This window comes from Trachymyrmex septentrionalis, unplaced genomic scaffold, assembly GCF_001594115.1.
Source record: "Trachymyrmex septentrionalis isolate Tsep2-gDNA-1 unplaced genomic scaffold, Tsep1.0 scaffold19, whole genome shotgun sequence".
NCBI classification, from domain to species: domain Eukaryota; kingdom Metazoa; phylum Arthropoda; class Insecta; order Hymenoptera; family Formicidae; genus Trachymyrmex; species Trachymyrmex septentrionalis.
In genome coordinates, this window is record NW_017305071.1 from 3,419,481 (window position 1) to 3,436,939 (window position 17,459).

A 17,459-nucleotide genomic window follows, 5' to 3' on the forward strand; every position below is an offset into this window, starting at 1 on the left:
CACAAACAGAAGAAAAAATTTTATTAATTGACCAATCAAAGATTCACTATTATGGTAGATATCTTTATTCCGCCAAACCAACGAATGACCCTGAATAACGTGCCAAATAGTGATTGATTTTGGTTTCGTTCGATGAGCAAATACTCGACGAATTTCATTTCGCGTAAGACGCTGCTAAAGACGAAGAGAGAAGCTGAAAAGGAAGCGCATCTAATGAAAAAAATGAGCAGATTCTGGGAAAGATCATTACGTGCAGAGGGTGCTTAAGAAATGCTCAAGAATCGTAAACCGTAATCGGCGTACGATAACGTTCCCTTAAAAATAATCGATCTCTACTTCGCGATGAGAAGATAAATAAATGAAGCTAAATGGCTCTCATCGGTTGTATCGAGTTATAGTGAATTCGCAAGAAGCATTTGTTATCGTAATCGCGAGGCAGTAAACAGCAGTTTCATCGAATATTCCAATCACTTTGAATATTTTAATTGCTTTGACGTTGACAAAATGTGAGCGAGTGTAATACTGCAGTGTACGGCGAATGTATTGCGTTAGTGTACCGTGTCAGTGATGATGTCTGGCTGTGTGTTACTGTTGGTGTCGCACATATCGGACTGTTCGGATTGTCGATCCTGTATCTCTGCCGTATGACTTAAGTTGCACTGATTTCTCGTTACCTCGTTCATGTAGGACACCTCTGATAGTGGAATGTAGTAGTAGCCCAGAAAGCGGTCCCACAAGAATCCCTTGCACCATACCTCCACGACGAGCCCGGCATTCATGTCATTCGTTTCGCTGCGTAACAAACAAGTTCCATTAACCTTTTGCGAGAGACCACGAAGAAATATTACTTCGTGAAGTAAACAGCTATGCTTTCAGTACAAAGTAGATTAAACGAAATTTAACAGCGAGACTTTAGCGAAGAATTCACTGGCGTCAAATGCTGCGTAAGCGAGCCAAGATCAAGAATGATATATCTTTCTGTGTAGTAACCGTCGACATTACACAGCAAGACAATCCTTTTTAATCCGCGAGCCAATTTTACTTTAGCTCCCCTTTATATTACTTTTTTTTTTTAATAATCTATTTAACAACCCATTCGAAAAACAAAGACTGTAATGGACCGAGGATCTCATCTCAAACAAAAGGGGTTAAGCTAAGAACTGATAATATCGAGCCATGAAAAAGAAGCACGTTTTTTTCCTTCATAATTTTATCAATAATATTTGCGATCCTTTGCTCAGCAAATTTGGTCGACGGACAAGATTTATTTCGTTTAATTCATTTCGGTAAGATAGAGTCCCGTTAAATAAGTGTATGATTAGTCTCAGATTCCTTTAGATGCGCACAAATTACCGGTTGTCCTAGATATTTTAGTGCCGGCGCGCACGCGATAGTTCGCAATGTTTTCAAAGTGTGTAACGCCATAGTAACGGTGCAGAAAATTTTCGAATTGTTGATAGAAGCTCGTTTAACTAAACAACATTTTTAATAGGTTTCCCAAGCTGCGCCTAACTTTCCCGTAAAATTAATTATCGATAACTTACAAGAGAAAGTCTTGTTCCCAGCATGGATTGGCCCCTTTCACAGTAACTGTCGTTGACTTCACGTTTTGCAGCTTTAACGTTACGTAAGAGTTGAACTGATCCGCTGAAATTCGATAATCTATTTTTTAGTCGACCAAAATACGATGTACGTTACAAGAACGAATACATACATATACGAGCGAAATACGTTGTTATATTAAATCATAACATTCATAACGATGAAACGTATTAAATATCTTGATTTAAAGTACGTCACATTTATCATTTTTAATGGAAATCGCTTGAAGCAGATAAATTACGTTTCGACAGAAAAAATAAATGTCGTAATTTTAGTTCCCTATAAACTCATAATATCAGCGAATGGGATCGTTTTGTTCGCAATTTAAGACCGATCCTGATGACATCCTCGCGCGTTTTATGTGTTCAAGAATGGGTGCACGAAGGGGGACGAACTGTTAAACTCCAATAAGATCCGCCCACACCTTAGGTACTTTCAGTACACGCTCTCAGCTGCACGCCTTCGATAAGTCGCGCAAAAAGCATTGGCGAGATTTTACGACCCGCGACACGATGTTTCGGGCGCACAGTAGTGCGTCACCCCCGACATTTTACTTTACGAGCCACGAAAATTGTCTCCGGAGCGACTGACGAAATACACTCGCATTCCACGGCTCACCTCGGTAACATTCAACCACTGAGCTCAGAAAAGAGAGGAGTGTTAATAAAAAATTAGACGCGGCATAAATAGATCTTAGTGAAAATAACGTGCGGCTCTCTCTTGACCTGACAAGCTACCAGATATGGAACAAGTCAAATGTCGTTTGCGTGATGAGAATAAGCCACGAGATATTCGCGTTTTTCGGGTGAGAGATATCACAGTGAATGTAAAAATGTGTGATCAATTTTGATAAAACTAAATTCTGTATTCTCGGTAGAGAAGAAGTTATTTAGTATCGCGTTTCTTAAGGCAACAACAAGAAATAAAATTTTTCAGAAAATAAATTTCAATGTCTTAAATATTAAAAATGAATTTCAAGAAGTAATATTATTGAAATTTATTTTGAAAAATTTTGATGTAATAACTAATACTGATTGTAGAAAAATAAGAGTATATTCGATATATATTAAAATATGTTCTTTCTTTTTTCATGTTTCAGTTCTTTTTCTGCAAGGAAACAATGACAATTTTTTAGTTATGTCGTTATAAGCAAATGAACGATACGAATGAATGTATAGTCAGAACATTGAGTAAATAAATTCTTAAAACTACTAGCATTTATGTGTATTCGCGAGCGAGGACGTTATCGTTACGCTTTTCAATACTTGCGACAATTGCGTGAAATAATGGTCTTCATAAGTCCATTCTGTACAATGACATACATGTGATATGCGAATGAATATTTAAAAAAGACATAATATGAGTATACAAGTGAAGACTGTCAAGATTACATTCGTCATCGTAGGAAATATTGAATGATGCGATGAGTGACATAAATTCAAAGTTTTTCCGACGCTATTGAAATTATCGATTTATTTTTCCCCCCGTTAAAGAAGTTTTCGAAAAATTATAGAAAGTTTTCAAATGTATATTATTTTAGATTTATTTAAATTCAATATATTTATGATCTTCCACACGGGAATACGTTACATCTCCACACGGAAAAATTATTTCGGTATAATCGGAACGTCACGATATTCTGCTTGAGCAATCGCATAATCCGAAACTTGGCACTTTTCCAATCGCGAAGTGCAATAAATTGTTCGCAGACTTTAGAAGCGAAGCGTGAATAAAGACCTCGGTTCTGTGGCTCGTCTCAATCCCAATTTTGAACGCCCGGTTCCACACGTGTTAATATTTCGTTCGTATATCGTTCGGTATTCAGAAGATAATAATTAGGAAACGAATCAATGGATCGAATAAGTGAATTTTCCATCGCGAATCGTAATTTTCTCTATTCTTCCCATATACGAACCATCCTCGCAGATGAACCGCGCCTTCTTCACTGCAACAGAAAAAATAACGAAAGAATTATACACATTACAAGTCTTTAAAAGAAACACATAAATAATAATATCTATATTTATTACGTTTAAACAACCTGAGTCTGATTTTAAAAATCACAAAATTTCTGGAACACGTAAAATAAATTGCTATAATCGGCAGAAGATTTATCATTAATTATCCCTTTGTGCAATTATTTTACTATTTTTGCTATAAAAAATTATTTTTCACCACAGGTTTACTGAGATCTTGTTTAAAAATTCCTTGAAAATTTCTGAATATTTTCTAAGTATTTTTGTTAAAAATTCCAAGATTAGAGATTTTTTAAATGAAACTTTGAAATAAATTGAAGTGCAAGCAAAACAAACTATAAATTGGAAATTAATAGAAGATAAGGATTTGATAAGATAATATCTCAACAAACACCAACTCACAGTAATGTAACTGTTAATTGTAATTTCTCACTCAACAATATAATTGTAATACAATACATATATACGTGACAGTTATATTGTTGAGAGAGGAATTATATTTATCCGTTATGTTACTATTAATTGGTGTTTGCTAGGATCCATTATTTTCTACAACTGGGACCGCGAAATCTATAGGACGGTATACAGGCAAGACTTACTACAATATAGTATCCGTAAATACTATACTCTATTCTTCTTGTCACCATGATTTCTTTCATAAAAACTTATGATACGCACGAGAGTGTACGTGAATATATGCGGACTTATTGCTAACCAATTATCAACATTTTGCATTATCAAGAAAAAAATAACGCGGTAATGTATTAATAAGAAAAAGACAGAGTTAAAATTTAAAAGTAAAATTCCTAAAATTTTCCTGAGTACCGATAAAATTTCATAAATATCCTTCATTTTCAAAAATAGAAAAGAAGCCCCCTTAACATAAATTCTAGGTTTTCCCAGGTAATAAACACCCTGCACTAATGTACTTACGGGTATTAAAGCGCGAATTATCGGACTACGCACATAATTATTCTGATCGATTACGCTTAATAAGATTTAAATAGACATATAGGTTATGCGCGATGTAAAATCAACCGCACGCCCGCGGTAATTACCTTCGATATGTCACAAGTGTGCGAGCTAAAATTGAATTTTCGTCAAAGAAAATTTAATTCGCGCATTATGTTCTTTTGCTGTAACCTGTACGGCGCGCCTATCGACTCTCTCGTCGATTATTTATAAAGGTCATATTCCGCAAACGCATTACGGATTTAGCTAACGCGGATAAGTAAAACGGATCGAGTATTACAATATCTGCCGGGGTTTGACAGTTCCTTTTTTAATACCCAGTCTAACGGATAGGTCACGGAACGACCTTGTCTATAAGAACGTATACGTACGTATGTACGCGAATGTATGTGCAAGTGGAGCGCAACTCCGCCGTGCCGGTAGCGATTTGAAGCATTGACCTGTGCTAATAAATGCCAGTGTCTACATGAGTGTCGGAGTCTACACGAGTGAGTAACTGCCCTTAGGATTAATCCCCCGTCACCGCAACGAGAGAGACGGCAACATCCAATGTACGTACACAACGAAGGATTGGGAGGCGAGCGGATCGTGGGGATGAAACGGGTCAGCCGTGTATCCGCAGGTCACAGTTCATAGCTGAGGACTTTTTCCCTCTGCCCGCGAGATATTTTTCCCAGCTCGACAGACGCGCCTTTCTATTTTGTGCGCGCACGCATCGCGCGCGATTAATTAAGGGAGCGCGCTTGCGGCCGCGGGAATATTCTTGTCGCTGTTATAAAATTGTCGGTTGCAGGAATGAGCTAACGCCGATGTCACGCAAACAGAAGAGTACGCTACGGACGACGGTTATGGCGCCGAGAGAATAATGAATCGGCTGTTACGACGGGAGACTCTTGCATGACGCATAAATCCTCGAAACACAATAGGTGTAATAAACTTTAAGCTAACTTAAAAAATTGACCAATTATAATGGATTATTATTCTCTCATTCGACTATGGCTAATCAATTTCTTAAGGCTGAAAGGCGGGAGGACACAGATTCTTGCTAATATATAATAATGCAGTACGCATTAAAGCAAGGAAATTAATCGGGCTCTTTTATTTTATGAAAGGAAAAGAAATGAAGGACTTTAATTGGACTTTATTTTTTTATGTATTATATTATTGTATGTTATGTGTTGTATCAGATTCTGTGTTCCCAATCTGATAGACTTTCCACAATAAGCCATTACCTAAACTTCAAGTCTTAAGTCGTAAGAAATTAACTAATCACCAGTCGAATGTGAGAAAAATAATCGACTATGACTGGTGAATTTCTTAAAACTTAAAACTTAAAGCTTATAGGTAAAAAGCCCATTAGGCTTACTACATGTATTGTGTTTCAGAACTAACGCATGAGGCACAAGAAAATCAACCAAGCAGTCCTTTATTTTCATCAAAAGGAAGGAAATGAAGAACTTTGATTGATTCACTTTCTTATGCATTATGTGTTACGCAAGACTTTGTGCTCGCGCCCTTACATCCACTTCCATAGCCGAGAGGTGGTTGCTTAACAAGTGTTCAATCTCTTTTTTCCGTCTCTCTCTCTCTTTCTCTCTCTCTCCCTCTCCCTCTCCCTCTCCCTCTCTCTCTATCCAACTAAATAAACTTCCTAACGAATTTATTCTCACTCACTTAAAAATAATCAAACTCGCACAAACGGCGTACCGTTAACTTGCGCTTTAGCAGTCGGTCAGTTATGATTGAAATCCAATATGCAATGAGAAAATCGCGGAGAAATGCCAATATTAAACTGACTTGGATGCTTCAGTGAAACGCAAATAACGCGTACACACGTTATATACATATCGATACTCTGAATAATTGCATTAATTCCAACGAGACGCAAGGGCGTTTCCGACATTTGGCCACATCCGGATCCTTCGGCATCACTTACAGTCCGTCACGCCGTTAACGATATGAGAGAGAGAGAGAGAGAGAGAGAGAGAGCGATGCGTACGGAAACCTTGCACTGGCGCAAAGTATTGTAAAATGAAGCGCCGTTGTATCGGAATTATATCGCGCGGAATTGATAGCTCGGGGCGACCGATGATATACACAACGGGTGTAACAGGAGGATGCTCGCCTCACGTGTTCTATATGCACGCGCGCGTAGGCAGATGCATGCACGCGACGAAAGAAAAGTGAAACAATGACGTCAGCTTTAACGCTTCAGTTGCGATCTTTTACCTTCGAATAACTCGAGACAATGGACGCCCCAGAGTATGAATACGTGCCAAGACCGTGGTATCGTGTCACACACGCGTGCGCGCACACGAACGCGTACGTACACACACACACACATACAAGTGTTAGAGAAACTCGTCCTTTACTGTACTCCCTGTACAAACGCGCCTTTGTATAGCACGTACACGTGCGGCGAACACGCGTATATACGTGACATACCGCTTACTTTTCATCCTGCAGCAGTTTCCTTCGGCGACGATGCCGCCGTGCTGTGCAAGTGGATGCAGAACGATAGCGACCGGCGTGGCGACGGATAGGAGGGAGGGTAAACGGGGTGGAAAAACCAAGAGCGTGCATCATATGTATATCTTATTTATAGGCCAGTATTAGAAGCAATATTTACGCGATATACGCGAACACGATATCTTATCGAGCCCTTGTCACAAGGTGTCGGCTCAAGTTCTGTCCAAGATGACCAATCAGAGTTGTCACGAATTCCTCATCTTAAAATTCCACTTTTCCCTGATTTCCAGATAAAATTTCATGATTTTTTTCTTACTTTCAATAATATTTTAAGATTTTTCGTCCTTTCACCCTAATTTGGAAACTGTTAAATATTTTATTAAGAAATCAATTTAATGTAGCAATCACTATTATTAAATCACTATTATTATTGCTGACGCTGCTTGCACTTTTAATTGTCAAGTTGAAGTCAAGAATTTTTATTTTCTAAAAAATTTTGCAAAATTCCCTGACTTTTTTCTGATTTCCCTAACAATTCCCTGATTTCCCATTTCATGGCAACCCTGCCAACATATATTTCTCTCCTAAAGCGCCAATCTTTAACCCCAGCTGATATCTCTGTACAAAGGTGAATTGGCCAGCGATCCTTCGGTTGACCTCTATTACGTTCCTGTGCTATTACGTTCTAGTAATATGGAATAGTAATATAGATATTCAATGAATGTTCTCAACATGGAATAATTCTTAACATGATGAATTCTCAATGAAGAATATTCTCTTCTTCTTGAAAAATACTTTCAAGCTTTTCCCAAGATATTTCTCAGACAATATTCACTCGAGGCATTCTCGAAGGCACATTATATCTAAGGCATATTATATTCTTTTAAAGGAGGTTGGTTTTACTTTATCGATCGCCGATTATTATTTCATTATGAAATGTAATTTAAAGCAATTTGAATAAATTTATATATATTACACATAAAAAGATGTATACATACTCATATATATATAGTACGTATGTATATTTTGAAAACTGAGGATAAGTTTTACGAAAAAATTTAGTCGTTAATGTTCGTATTTATCTAACTACTTTGATCCTACGTGTGCGTTTGCGCGAAATTCAATCGATGTAACGGGTCATGGATGTAATATATGCACCTACGCTAGTTGTGCCCAATTAATCATTTTCTTTCGCGACGTGTCGTAATGAGATCTCTTCTGAATGTATAATTAAAGATTGCAGAAGGTACAAAGAAAAAAACTTTTAGGAAAAAAGTGGAACGGTGGTGGAAAGTCGATTAACCCTCACCAGCCTCTATCCAGGCTGAAGGTACATGCGCAGCTGGCGCGAATGCAAGATGTTTAATGAAGCAAATCTCAGAGTAGCATTTCGAGTGCTATGAAATCAATTAACGTAGACACTCTCTACAGAAAGGGAAAACGAGAGAGAGAGAGAGAGAGAGAGAGGGAGAGAAAGTTTAATAAATTGTTAGACCGCTTTTTAATATATCCCTGAAACAGATATTTTCACGATATTCCACCGTATAACAAATCAAAGAGTCCGCGTTATGTGCATGAAATATCGTATGCATCATCGTCAACATATGAATCACCAATGCCAATTCCGGTTCCACGAATTATCGATTATACATTTTCGATAAAATTCAAAGGTACGACTACATGGAGGAGGTTTATCGAATATTTTAAGAGAGGGAGAAAGAATGATCATCATCATAAATCAGATTCGAAAGCATTCGCGATGTTCCGGATGCCGAGTATGCGAGGGTGATAAGATAAACCACGCACGTGATTATCATGCAACACGAATTTTCCAGAATTCTGCTGTCACGAACATATGGCCGTTAGTAATAGATGAATTTAAGAGAATTTAATCGCTCGGTATATCAATTCTACAAAGTCATTTAGCCTTTAGTTCTGCAAACATATAAAACTAAAGGCCAGAATAAAACACTCATTCTCTCTCTTTCTCTTTCTCTCTCTCTCTCTCTCTCTCTCTCTCTCTCTCTCTCTCGTTGAGAGAGATAGAAATTTTAAATTAACTCGTACGGGTTGATATCGGACTTATCAGCACTTTAGGAACGAAAATAACGAGTAAAGATAGCTCTTTTAGATAAAAGACCGTTTTTCTCAGAAACTATAATGCAAGTTTAACAATCGATTTTCGTTTTCCAAAATTGCGAGACACTGACTGAAGATGTTGTTTGATCTTAACTGAATTCAAAGTTAGGATCCCTTACTCCTTCATTTTAAGGATGCTCGAGTATTCCTCGAAAACCAATAAACCTGTTAATTTACACCATCGATAATACTGTAAGTGATATAAACTTTCGAATAATGTAATAAACAAGTATAAATACTGTTATACTTTATATATAAACTATAACAACAAAAGAATACTTTTAATTAAAACGTACATTGATTAATCTCTCTTTCTTATAAATTCGTATTTTCTCACGAATGAATAAACTAACTATATTCCATTAATGAACAAATTCAAACTCATCCAAGTATAAATACTGCATTCCTAGAAACTTGTTATTCGCCTTCGGATTAATGTAAATTTGTTTTAATTACTGATGCAGCTGTAAGATAAGAATGACATAAATGCTGCAATATTTATGCTGAAGGGAACTTCGCGGTGTAACATTTTTCTGTGCGAAACGTCTTGAAAATTATTAGTGACAGAATCGCGAGATGTAATTAGCAGATTGCACGTTAATAAAGTTTAAACTAATGTAAATTTTTTACTGATAAAAATTTTGAAGCTTCGAATTATTATTTCATTATAAGCCCGCATACGTAATTTATTGTACCTCTCCGCTTAAAATGTGATATTTACTGTGAAACACACTAAAACTCGGTTGGTTTGTATATTCAAAAAAATTTTTTCACTTTATAACGATCTGCATATACATCTTCGTTAATTATATTTACTATTCCTAATAGGAGATATTTATGTCTAATTAATTTTAACAATCGACAGTCGTGCTTATCCGTGAGTAAAAATACAAGGTCACACTGACAAGGGACGGGAATTTAACCCGAAGTGTTAAATTCTAATATTAATGAAACTTTATACAGGTTTCATAAAAAGATGAATTTAGAAAATATTAGTTGCGGCAGAAAAACGGTTGTGAAATCATCCCTTACAAGTAACATGAGTTTTAGCTTTTTCCGTTGTCTCTTAAAAACTATTCGACATATTAAAAAATGTTTTTATGCAAAACTTTTACAATAAAATTGACTCTGTTCATTCATGTCAATATACAATATTTTTGAAAAATAAAAAAATTTTTTTTTAATTAAAAAAACTTATTAAAAATATTATTAAATGAATAGAGATAATTTTGTTGTAAAGCTTTTGTATAAAACATGTTTTGATATTTCGAGTAGTTTTCGAGATATAAGGGAAAAAATGGAAAACCGCTTTACTATTGTACATAAGAAGTGATTTCACCCCTTCAAACCGTTTTTCCGCCGCAACGGACATTTTCTAAATTCATTTTTTATATATGTATACAAAGTTTCATTAAAATCAGAATTGATTACTTCGTGTGGAAGAAAATTTTCCTAGTGAGAGAAAAATTGTTAGTATTTATAACTATAATTATATGTTATTACAATTATAATTATTACTGCTACAATGTTGGTAATAATAACTACACAAACTGCAGTTCTATCGACAAATATATCTAAGTTGACAATAGAAAATAACTACACTATTTGTAATTATTATTATCATAAAAATAGTTGCAATTTCTCTAAAATGATTTATAATCATTTTTCGAGATAATCATATAAAATAAATGACTGACCCCAAAAATGACTTACATATATAGTTATTACTAACATTATAGCAGTAATAATAATAATTGCGATAATACGTATTTTATACAGTCATAAATATAAAATATTTTTCCATCAGTGCAATAAAAATCCAGATCAATAATCCGTTCAAGCTATATCTCTCTATTATTTCCATTACCTATAAACCCGATGAGAATAGGTCATTCGTATTAATGATTTATTCCGTGTGGCGCATTAACCCTGGAGAGAAAACGATGAACAACAGCGGAGGCTTCGCCGTACCCATTGCCGAGGCGCACCCTCTGAAGTTCGGCCTGGCATCCGATAATTCCTTCGATAATATTGTTTTCGCGCATAATTAACTCCCTGGGCAGTGCGCGTGTATGCTTTTGTGCATGTCCCCTCTGCCATGAAATTTTCGTTAGGCGAACCACTACCGTAAAACCAATAACCGTCGTGGGTGCGCGGCCAAACGAAAATGGCGCGCCGCAAGATAAAAGTTATCGCGAGAGATGAAAGGCGGAAGGAGCTCGAAGACAGGATCTTGGCAGGACCTTGACGTCAGGGAACGAGCAGGAAGCTGAGTATCGTCGCTATACCGCCAGGTATATAACCGAATTATTAATATCTATAATACGTTGCGAGTCGCACTCGCGCGGAAGCGACAGGCGGAAAGTTTCTGTCGTCGATCGAGTCATGCCGTGGCGTTTATACGACGACCGGTATTAATGCAGCAATGATAATGCGCATTATAAAGTTCGCTTTATGCTCGCGACGTCGAACTGACGACGGATACTACTGACTCTCATTGAGTCGATAAGATCGATCTAACGGCGAAGTTTCCTGTGCCAATACTGTGTACATCGATGATTTCTCCATCGAGAAGAAAAAAAATTAAGTAACGAGAAATAGAAAATGTAGAGTGGCGAATTTTCTGTGTGCTGAAAAAAGCTCGAATTCCGCTCGCGATAGTTGGAGCTGTTATATTTTCTCTTGCGCGCGATACGTGGGTTCAAGGACCCCTATTTATTATGACGATGCCGATATCCCGATGTATCGAGGTAACTCCTCTACGAACTCCCAACGGGAACCTCGTATTGGGTTTCGATCTCTTTTATACGTGCTAGCTGTACAACGGCAAACGATAGAAAATGGAGATAGATTACATTGAGTAAAATGAGTAAATTTATACGAAATGATTGATGAGTTATAAGATTTAAAAGAATTTAGTTTTATAACTAATTTCGAGGACGTTTCTTTTTTTTAAAATACTTTTACATATATATTCTTTCTTTTGTCAAATAATATGTACATTTTAAACAATAATATGAGAGATAATTCGTTATTATTGCTCATTTCATGGAAAGATAATTTCTCAGAGACTGCTCGCATAGTCTGGGATATGAAAGTTCGGAATTAATACGATTATCCTGCTTTAGAAATGGACTTGCAATAATGAGATCTTTATACGAACTCTAAAGCGCTGGACAAAGAGAATAACGCGGGATTATAGTAGAAACTCGTAAATGCCGTTAGTAGCGTTACTACGTGGCGTAAATCGTGCACCGCCGAGTTTGGAAGTTCTCCACGCCAGCCATCGCCCCTTTCTCGTAGTAATAGACGCTCGTTTGAGGCGTCTACTCTCGCGATCAATCCCGGCATATCGACGTCGTTTTATACAAAGTGCCAGCGGCTCTCTGTAGAGAGGCCGATCAAAGGCATTCCTAAAGTTTATTCCGGCCGATCCACGCCGTCCTTCGAAAAGCATCGAAAAACGGAATATCATCGTTAGACATGGCGAGCTATCATTATTGCAACCTTTGAAATGTCCTTTGAAATTTCTTTACACCGTTTCCCCATCCTTCGCTCAACTTGAATAAACTGCACCGAGCAGAAACTTAAAAGTTCGAAGGGTCAGAAGAAGAGTTTTCGAAAATATCAGGACGCTGGCCGTCAGAGAGAGAGAGAGAGAGAGAGAGAGAGAGAGAGAGAGAGAAGCTGGTCTGATAACCGTTTAACACGTCGTGAAATTTTTCGTTCGGTAAACTAAACCTTCATCGGCTCGGAAAAGTGGTTTTCGCTCACCGAGAAACTTGAGCAAAAAATAGCTTGCCGTTTTTCAGTATCAATAACCGACGTAGCTTCACGCAAAATATAGCGTTTAATATACGGCTAAAATTTCTGCTCGATCAAAAATGATATATGTTTACACGGCTTCTTCGGCTTATCTAAAACAAGTAATCGATAAAACGAATGTCTGTCGATAGAAAGAACGTTTACCTTACTAAAGGCAAGTAGCAACAACTTAGAAGATTAATGGCTTATCCGTGCAAATATAAACTCGGTTAATTGCTCGAAATCTCGTATACCGATATGTCGTTAACATTGCGATATATAGATACAGCTTCGTTTCGCGTTCGCGGTCTTGATGGCCAAGTTTAACGATTGTTGTATGTCCTGTTTGAAATACCGACATAATAAAGAGAAACTTTGGCCGAGAACAACTTATCCACGTTTCTTGTGCTGTGTATTCTATTTCACTTATAAAATGTTCAGACTGATACCAACGTCTATCTCATAATTATATATAGAATATGTCGCGTATGTGAGAATTATTGTTGTCTGTAGAATATTAAAATATCATTTTCTCGTTGTGTATCAACTTACTCGGTATTTGTGTGGAGAAAAAAAAAATAGATGATTGCACTCGTTATTTACAAAAATTCGTATTTTGTGATGTACGGGCGAAACGGGCGTGTTTTAAGAGGTGCCAGCCTCAAGGAAAAGCTCAGAAGATCTCGTTTCCAAAGGTGGATAAGATCAACCTTCGTTTACGAATGGTTTGCGAGGGTAGTTTCCGTGCCTGAGATAACGCTCCTTCTTCCTTTTCCTGAAGAAACCCTCCCGCGCGTTCGTCTGTGTAAGTATGCGTTAGTGTGCGCGCACGTGCACGGCTTTAAAGTGCGCCAGAACTACCGCAAATCGACCACCGAATTTCCTCATTCAAGGAAATCGAAGGAACGAGTTAATGCAACGTAACGCGGGGAGTCATTTTGCATCATTTTGCGTTTTCTCGAAAATCAGCATTTCACGGGAATTTTTCTTTCAGCGAATATTTTTACCCTAAAGCAACTCTATATTTTCCATACATATAAGGTACATACTGTTATTCATAAATTTTTGTCTATATTCTCAAATTGATAACTTACGTGAGATAACATGAAATGAAATTTTAGTTATAGTTAGAGAGAGAGAGAGAGAGAGAGAGAGAGAGAAAAGATAAAAAGTTTCACGTAAAACATTATATATTAAATAATGGATAAAATCGTTTTTGTTATTTCTTTTTAGACTAAACTGAAACAGTCGCGTAATAATTCTAAAAATACGCTTGCTGTAAAATAATAAATTACATAAAATGGACTTGAAGAAACAGCTTCGTGCGAAATACGATACGTGCCAAAACTCCTTTTAGATTTTTCGTATTTCTGCAACATGCTATCCCAATCAGTCGCATGTGTCGTGTACGACTTTGCGCGACAACACGCAAAAATAAAAATTCGCGTGATAATGCAAATACATAAAACGCATTGTCATCGTTATTGCGAGCATTTCATCTCCATTAACGATGACACATTTCTGGCGTCATGGTGATGAAACATAGCGCGTAAATATGCGACCCTACACGAGCGAACAACGTGGAAACGATAGAAAGAAAGTAGGTCTCTGCCAGAGACGTCGCCATTGAAACTGTTGTGTTTTCGCTGAAGAGAGGAAATATAACGAGGAGATTTATAACGACAATGCTGTGTGCTACACCGAGAGCATGCCGAAAAAATCATCCTGAAGAAAATCCTCTCAAATTCCGGCTAGCTTCTTACAATGCTTGTGTCGCACTTATCATCGCAAACGAGATCGTCCAAACTTTTTCCTTTCTCCCGCACTTCTTTTGGACATTCCGAGAGGTATGGGACGAAATTCAGACGATTCTTTAAACAAATCAAGCTCTCGATGAATGAAATCATGAAAAACACTTAAAAAAAAAAAAATCGCCTAGACGAACTGTTTATACGGGTGGTAGCAAAATGATTATAAGCATAAAAAGGAGTCTGAGTGGATTGAGCTTGAAGAGTGAAAAGAGAGTTTCTTTCTCGTGTGACAGCACCCCTCAATCACTTCTTGCTCCTCGCGGACTTCCTCTCGCCTTTACGCTATCGTTTCTCGTCCGAGATGCTATCGTTATAGTTTTTACGACAGTACTTTTTCTTAAGCAAATGTCCACGAATTTTTCTCCTCTGAAAAGACTTTACATATGCCCTTTCTATATGCGCGTACATAGTTGAAACGTATCCCTTTTAAATCATTGTTCAAATATTTTAAAAGCATCCCGCGTACTTTAGAATATCCCTCCAAGACTGTTTATTCTACGAAGATAACTGCAGAACGAACGAATCGTTTTAATCAAATTGCCGAGAATTTAAATCTAAAGCTAAGGAGAGATTAATTGACCGTGTGCGCAAGCTCGCTTTAATCACAGCCAACAGCGGTTTAAGTCCGATCGCTGTTTCCGCACGCAAATTGCTGCCGTTTCCCAACGATACGTCGCTCCTCGTAATCCTCTCGTCTTCGGAACGCGCGAGAAGCACGAAAAGCACGAAGGGACCCGGGGAACAACAATCGCTGCGATGTATAACACCGATTTTCCGTGCTTAACTTCGTCTCTTGACTCACGGACAGAGGGAAAATCCAAGCTGGCTCGACCGGGGTAGTATTATATACCGGTGGGTTTACATAGGTCGTACCACCTGGTAGATACATCGCTGCTCGTCGTTTACCCGACAAGCACGGTAAGAGAGACAGAAAGAGATAGATAGATAGATAGATAGAGAGAGAGAGAGAGAGAGAGAGAGAGAGAGAGAGAGAGAGAGAGAAAGAGGAGGTGGTTGCGATGGTAGCAGGTCGCGGTTAGGAAGACGAAGGCAGAGGACGGAAAGGGCGGCGGTGAGTATCAGAGAGAAGAGGTGGGAGGAGGGATGGCAAAAAAGAGCCGCGGTAGGGGGTGGTAGTGAAGCGGGCGGCGAGTGGGGTTGAAGCGGCGGTAGCTGAAGGAGGGAATGACCCCGCGTACCCGGGGTCAACCGTTGCACTATGCTCTCTCCGTGTCTCATAGTCATGGACGAGCCTCGTTCGCTCGCACGCTCTGATATGTTATATACTATATACGGGTTAGATGTGTCGTGTATATGCACAGGCCTGGAAGAAGCCACCTGAGCACACCTGAGTCAGGTGGTTGTTCCTACTCGCCTTACTGTCGTGTCATATATACGGCGCAGGTATATTGCGCATTGCCGTCGACGCGATATTTATGAATACACGCGGGATGAGGCTGGCGAGACGGCGGCGCCGAGCATTATTTCTCGTTATTGTCAAACGATATATCTCTGGGTCCTCCACCTCTCTCTCGAATAGCTTTCTCGCCTAGACGATGTCAGCTATCTCGCCCGAACATTCGCCCATGCGAAATACGTGGGAGAAAGTAGAAACTCGAGAGAGGAGATATTTTCATCTAGATTCACGCGTGAACAATGCATGTTGGAGGCCGTGACGTATGTAACGCATCAGGAAAGATACGTCGTATAAAATAACGCAATACTATTTCGTCTGTCGAGTTTTAAACCCGCTGTGGGAAAAAGTATATAGAGTGTACAACACACAACGTTCATTTAACGAAGTATCGAAATATCGATATTCTTTAAAACGCGCTTATTAATAATTAGATACACAACAAAATCCTATACTAACATTGGTTACGACGTTGTTAATCGTTTAATCTCAGATATAACGAATCATAGAGCGTACATATCGAAATTATGAGCCATTCGCGAAGCACTAGGCATTAATAATTTCAGCGTGCAGCTATTTTTCCGTACTTTCGTAAGACGCACGAGAACGTTGCGCATAAAAGTACAGAAAATTTGTATATCTCCTCTCCGGCGGGATTCTTTCGCGAGCGTTGGATTATTTCGCAACGTCAAGCCAAGTCGGATTTCGGTATCGCGCGCGCAACTGCTTGCGGAACGGTGAGCTTCCGCTTTCGAGAAATCGCTTTATGCGCGATTATATTTTTTAGCCGGCCGGCCGCGCCTACATTTTTCACCCAGCGCAGTAGATATCCGTGACGGTATTAACTTATGATGGACATAACCGTCCTGCATCCATCATAAAATCAAGTTACAGTTACGTGCTATCGCATGACGTTTCGATATCGATTCTACGTCCGTATTCGGCGGCGCGTACGTATATATGTATATATGTGTGTATCCGCGAAAAGCAAGACGCTGTATAAATCACGTTTCTAAGTCGATAATCGAGCACGATACGTACGAGACAATGAGAACGAGAGAACGTGAGATAACGATAAAGGCAGCCGATCGATTTGCGTATCGCGCAACAGTATCACGTCGTTGTGCTAGATTATAATCCAACCGCAGCATTGTAATTTCTCTATGGTATCGCACTGAAAATGAAGTGCATCGTCGCACACAGTTGTACAAGTTGCACCACCTCGCCCGTTGAGAATAGCACACGGTGAGAAACGCAAACGAGAACTTTTTC

At 38.4% G+C, this 17,459-nt stretch overlaps 1 protein-coding gene across 1 annotated transcript in view; it reads right to left on the minus strand.

The window, feature by feature from the left end:
- LOC108746730 overlaps window positions 1–17,459 on the minus strand; it is a 57,614-nt gene that overhangs the window by 38,875 nt on the left and 1,280 nt on the right. The window contains exons 2-4 of the mRNA XM_018483663.1: window positions 3,518–3,547; window positions 1,545–1,647; window positions 675–792 (exon numbers count right to left, since the gene is read on the minus strand). Coding sequence (XP_018339165.1) covers window positions 675–792; window positions 1,545–1,647; window positions 3,518–3,547 — 251 coding nt within the window. The remainder of the gene's footprint in view (window positions 1–674; window positions 793–1,544; window positions 1,648–3,517; window positions 3,548–17,459) is intronic.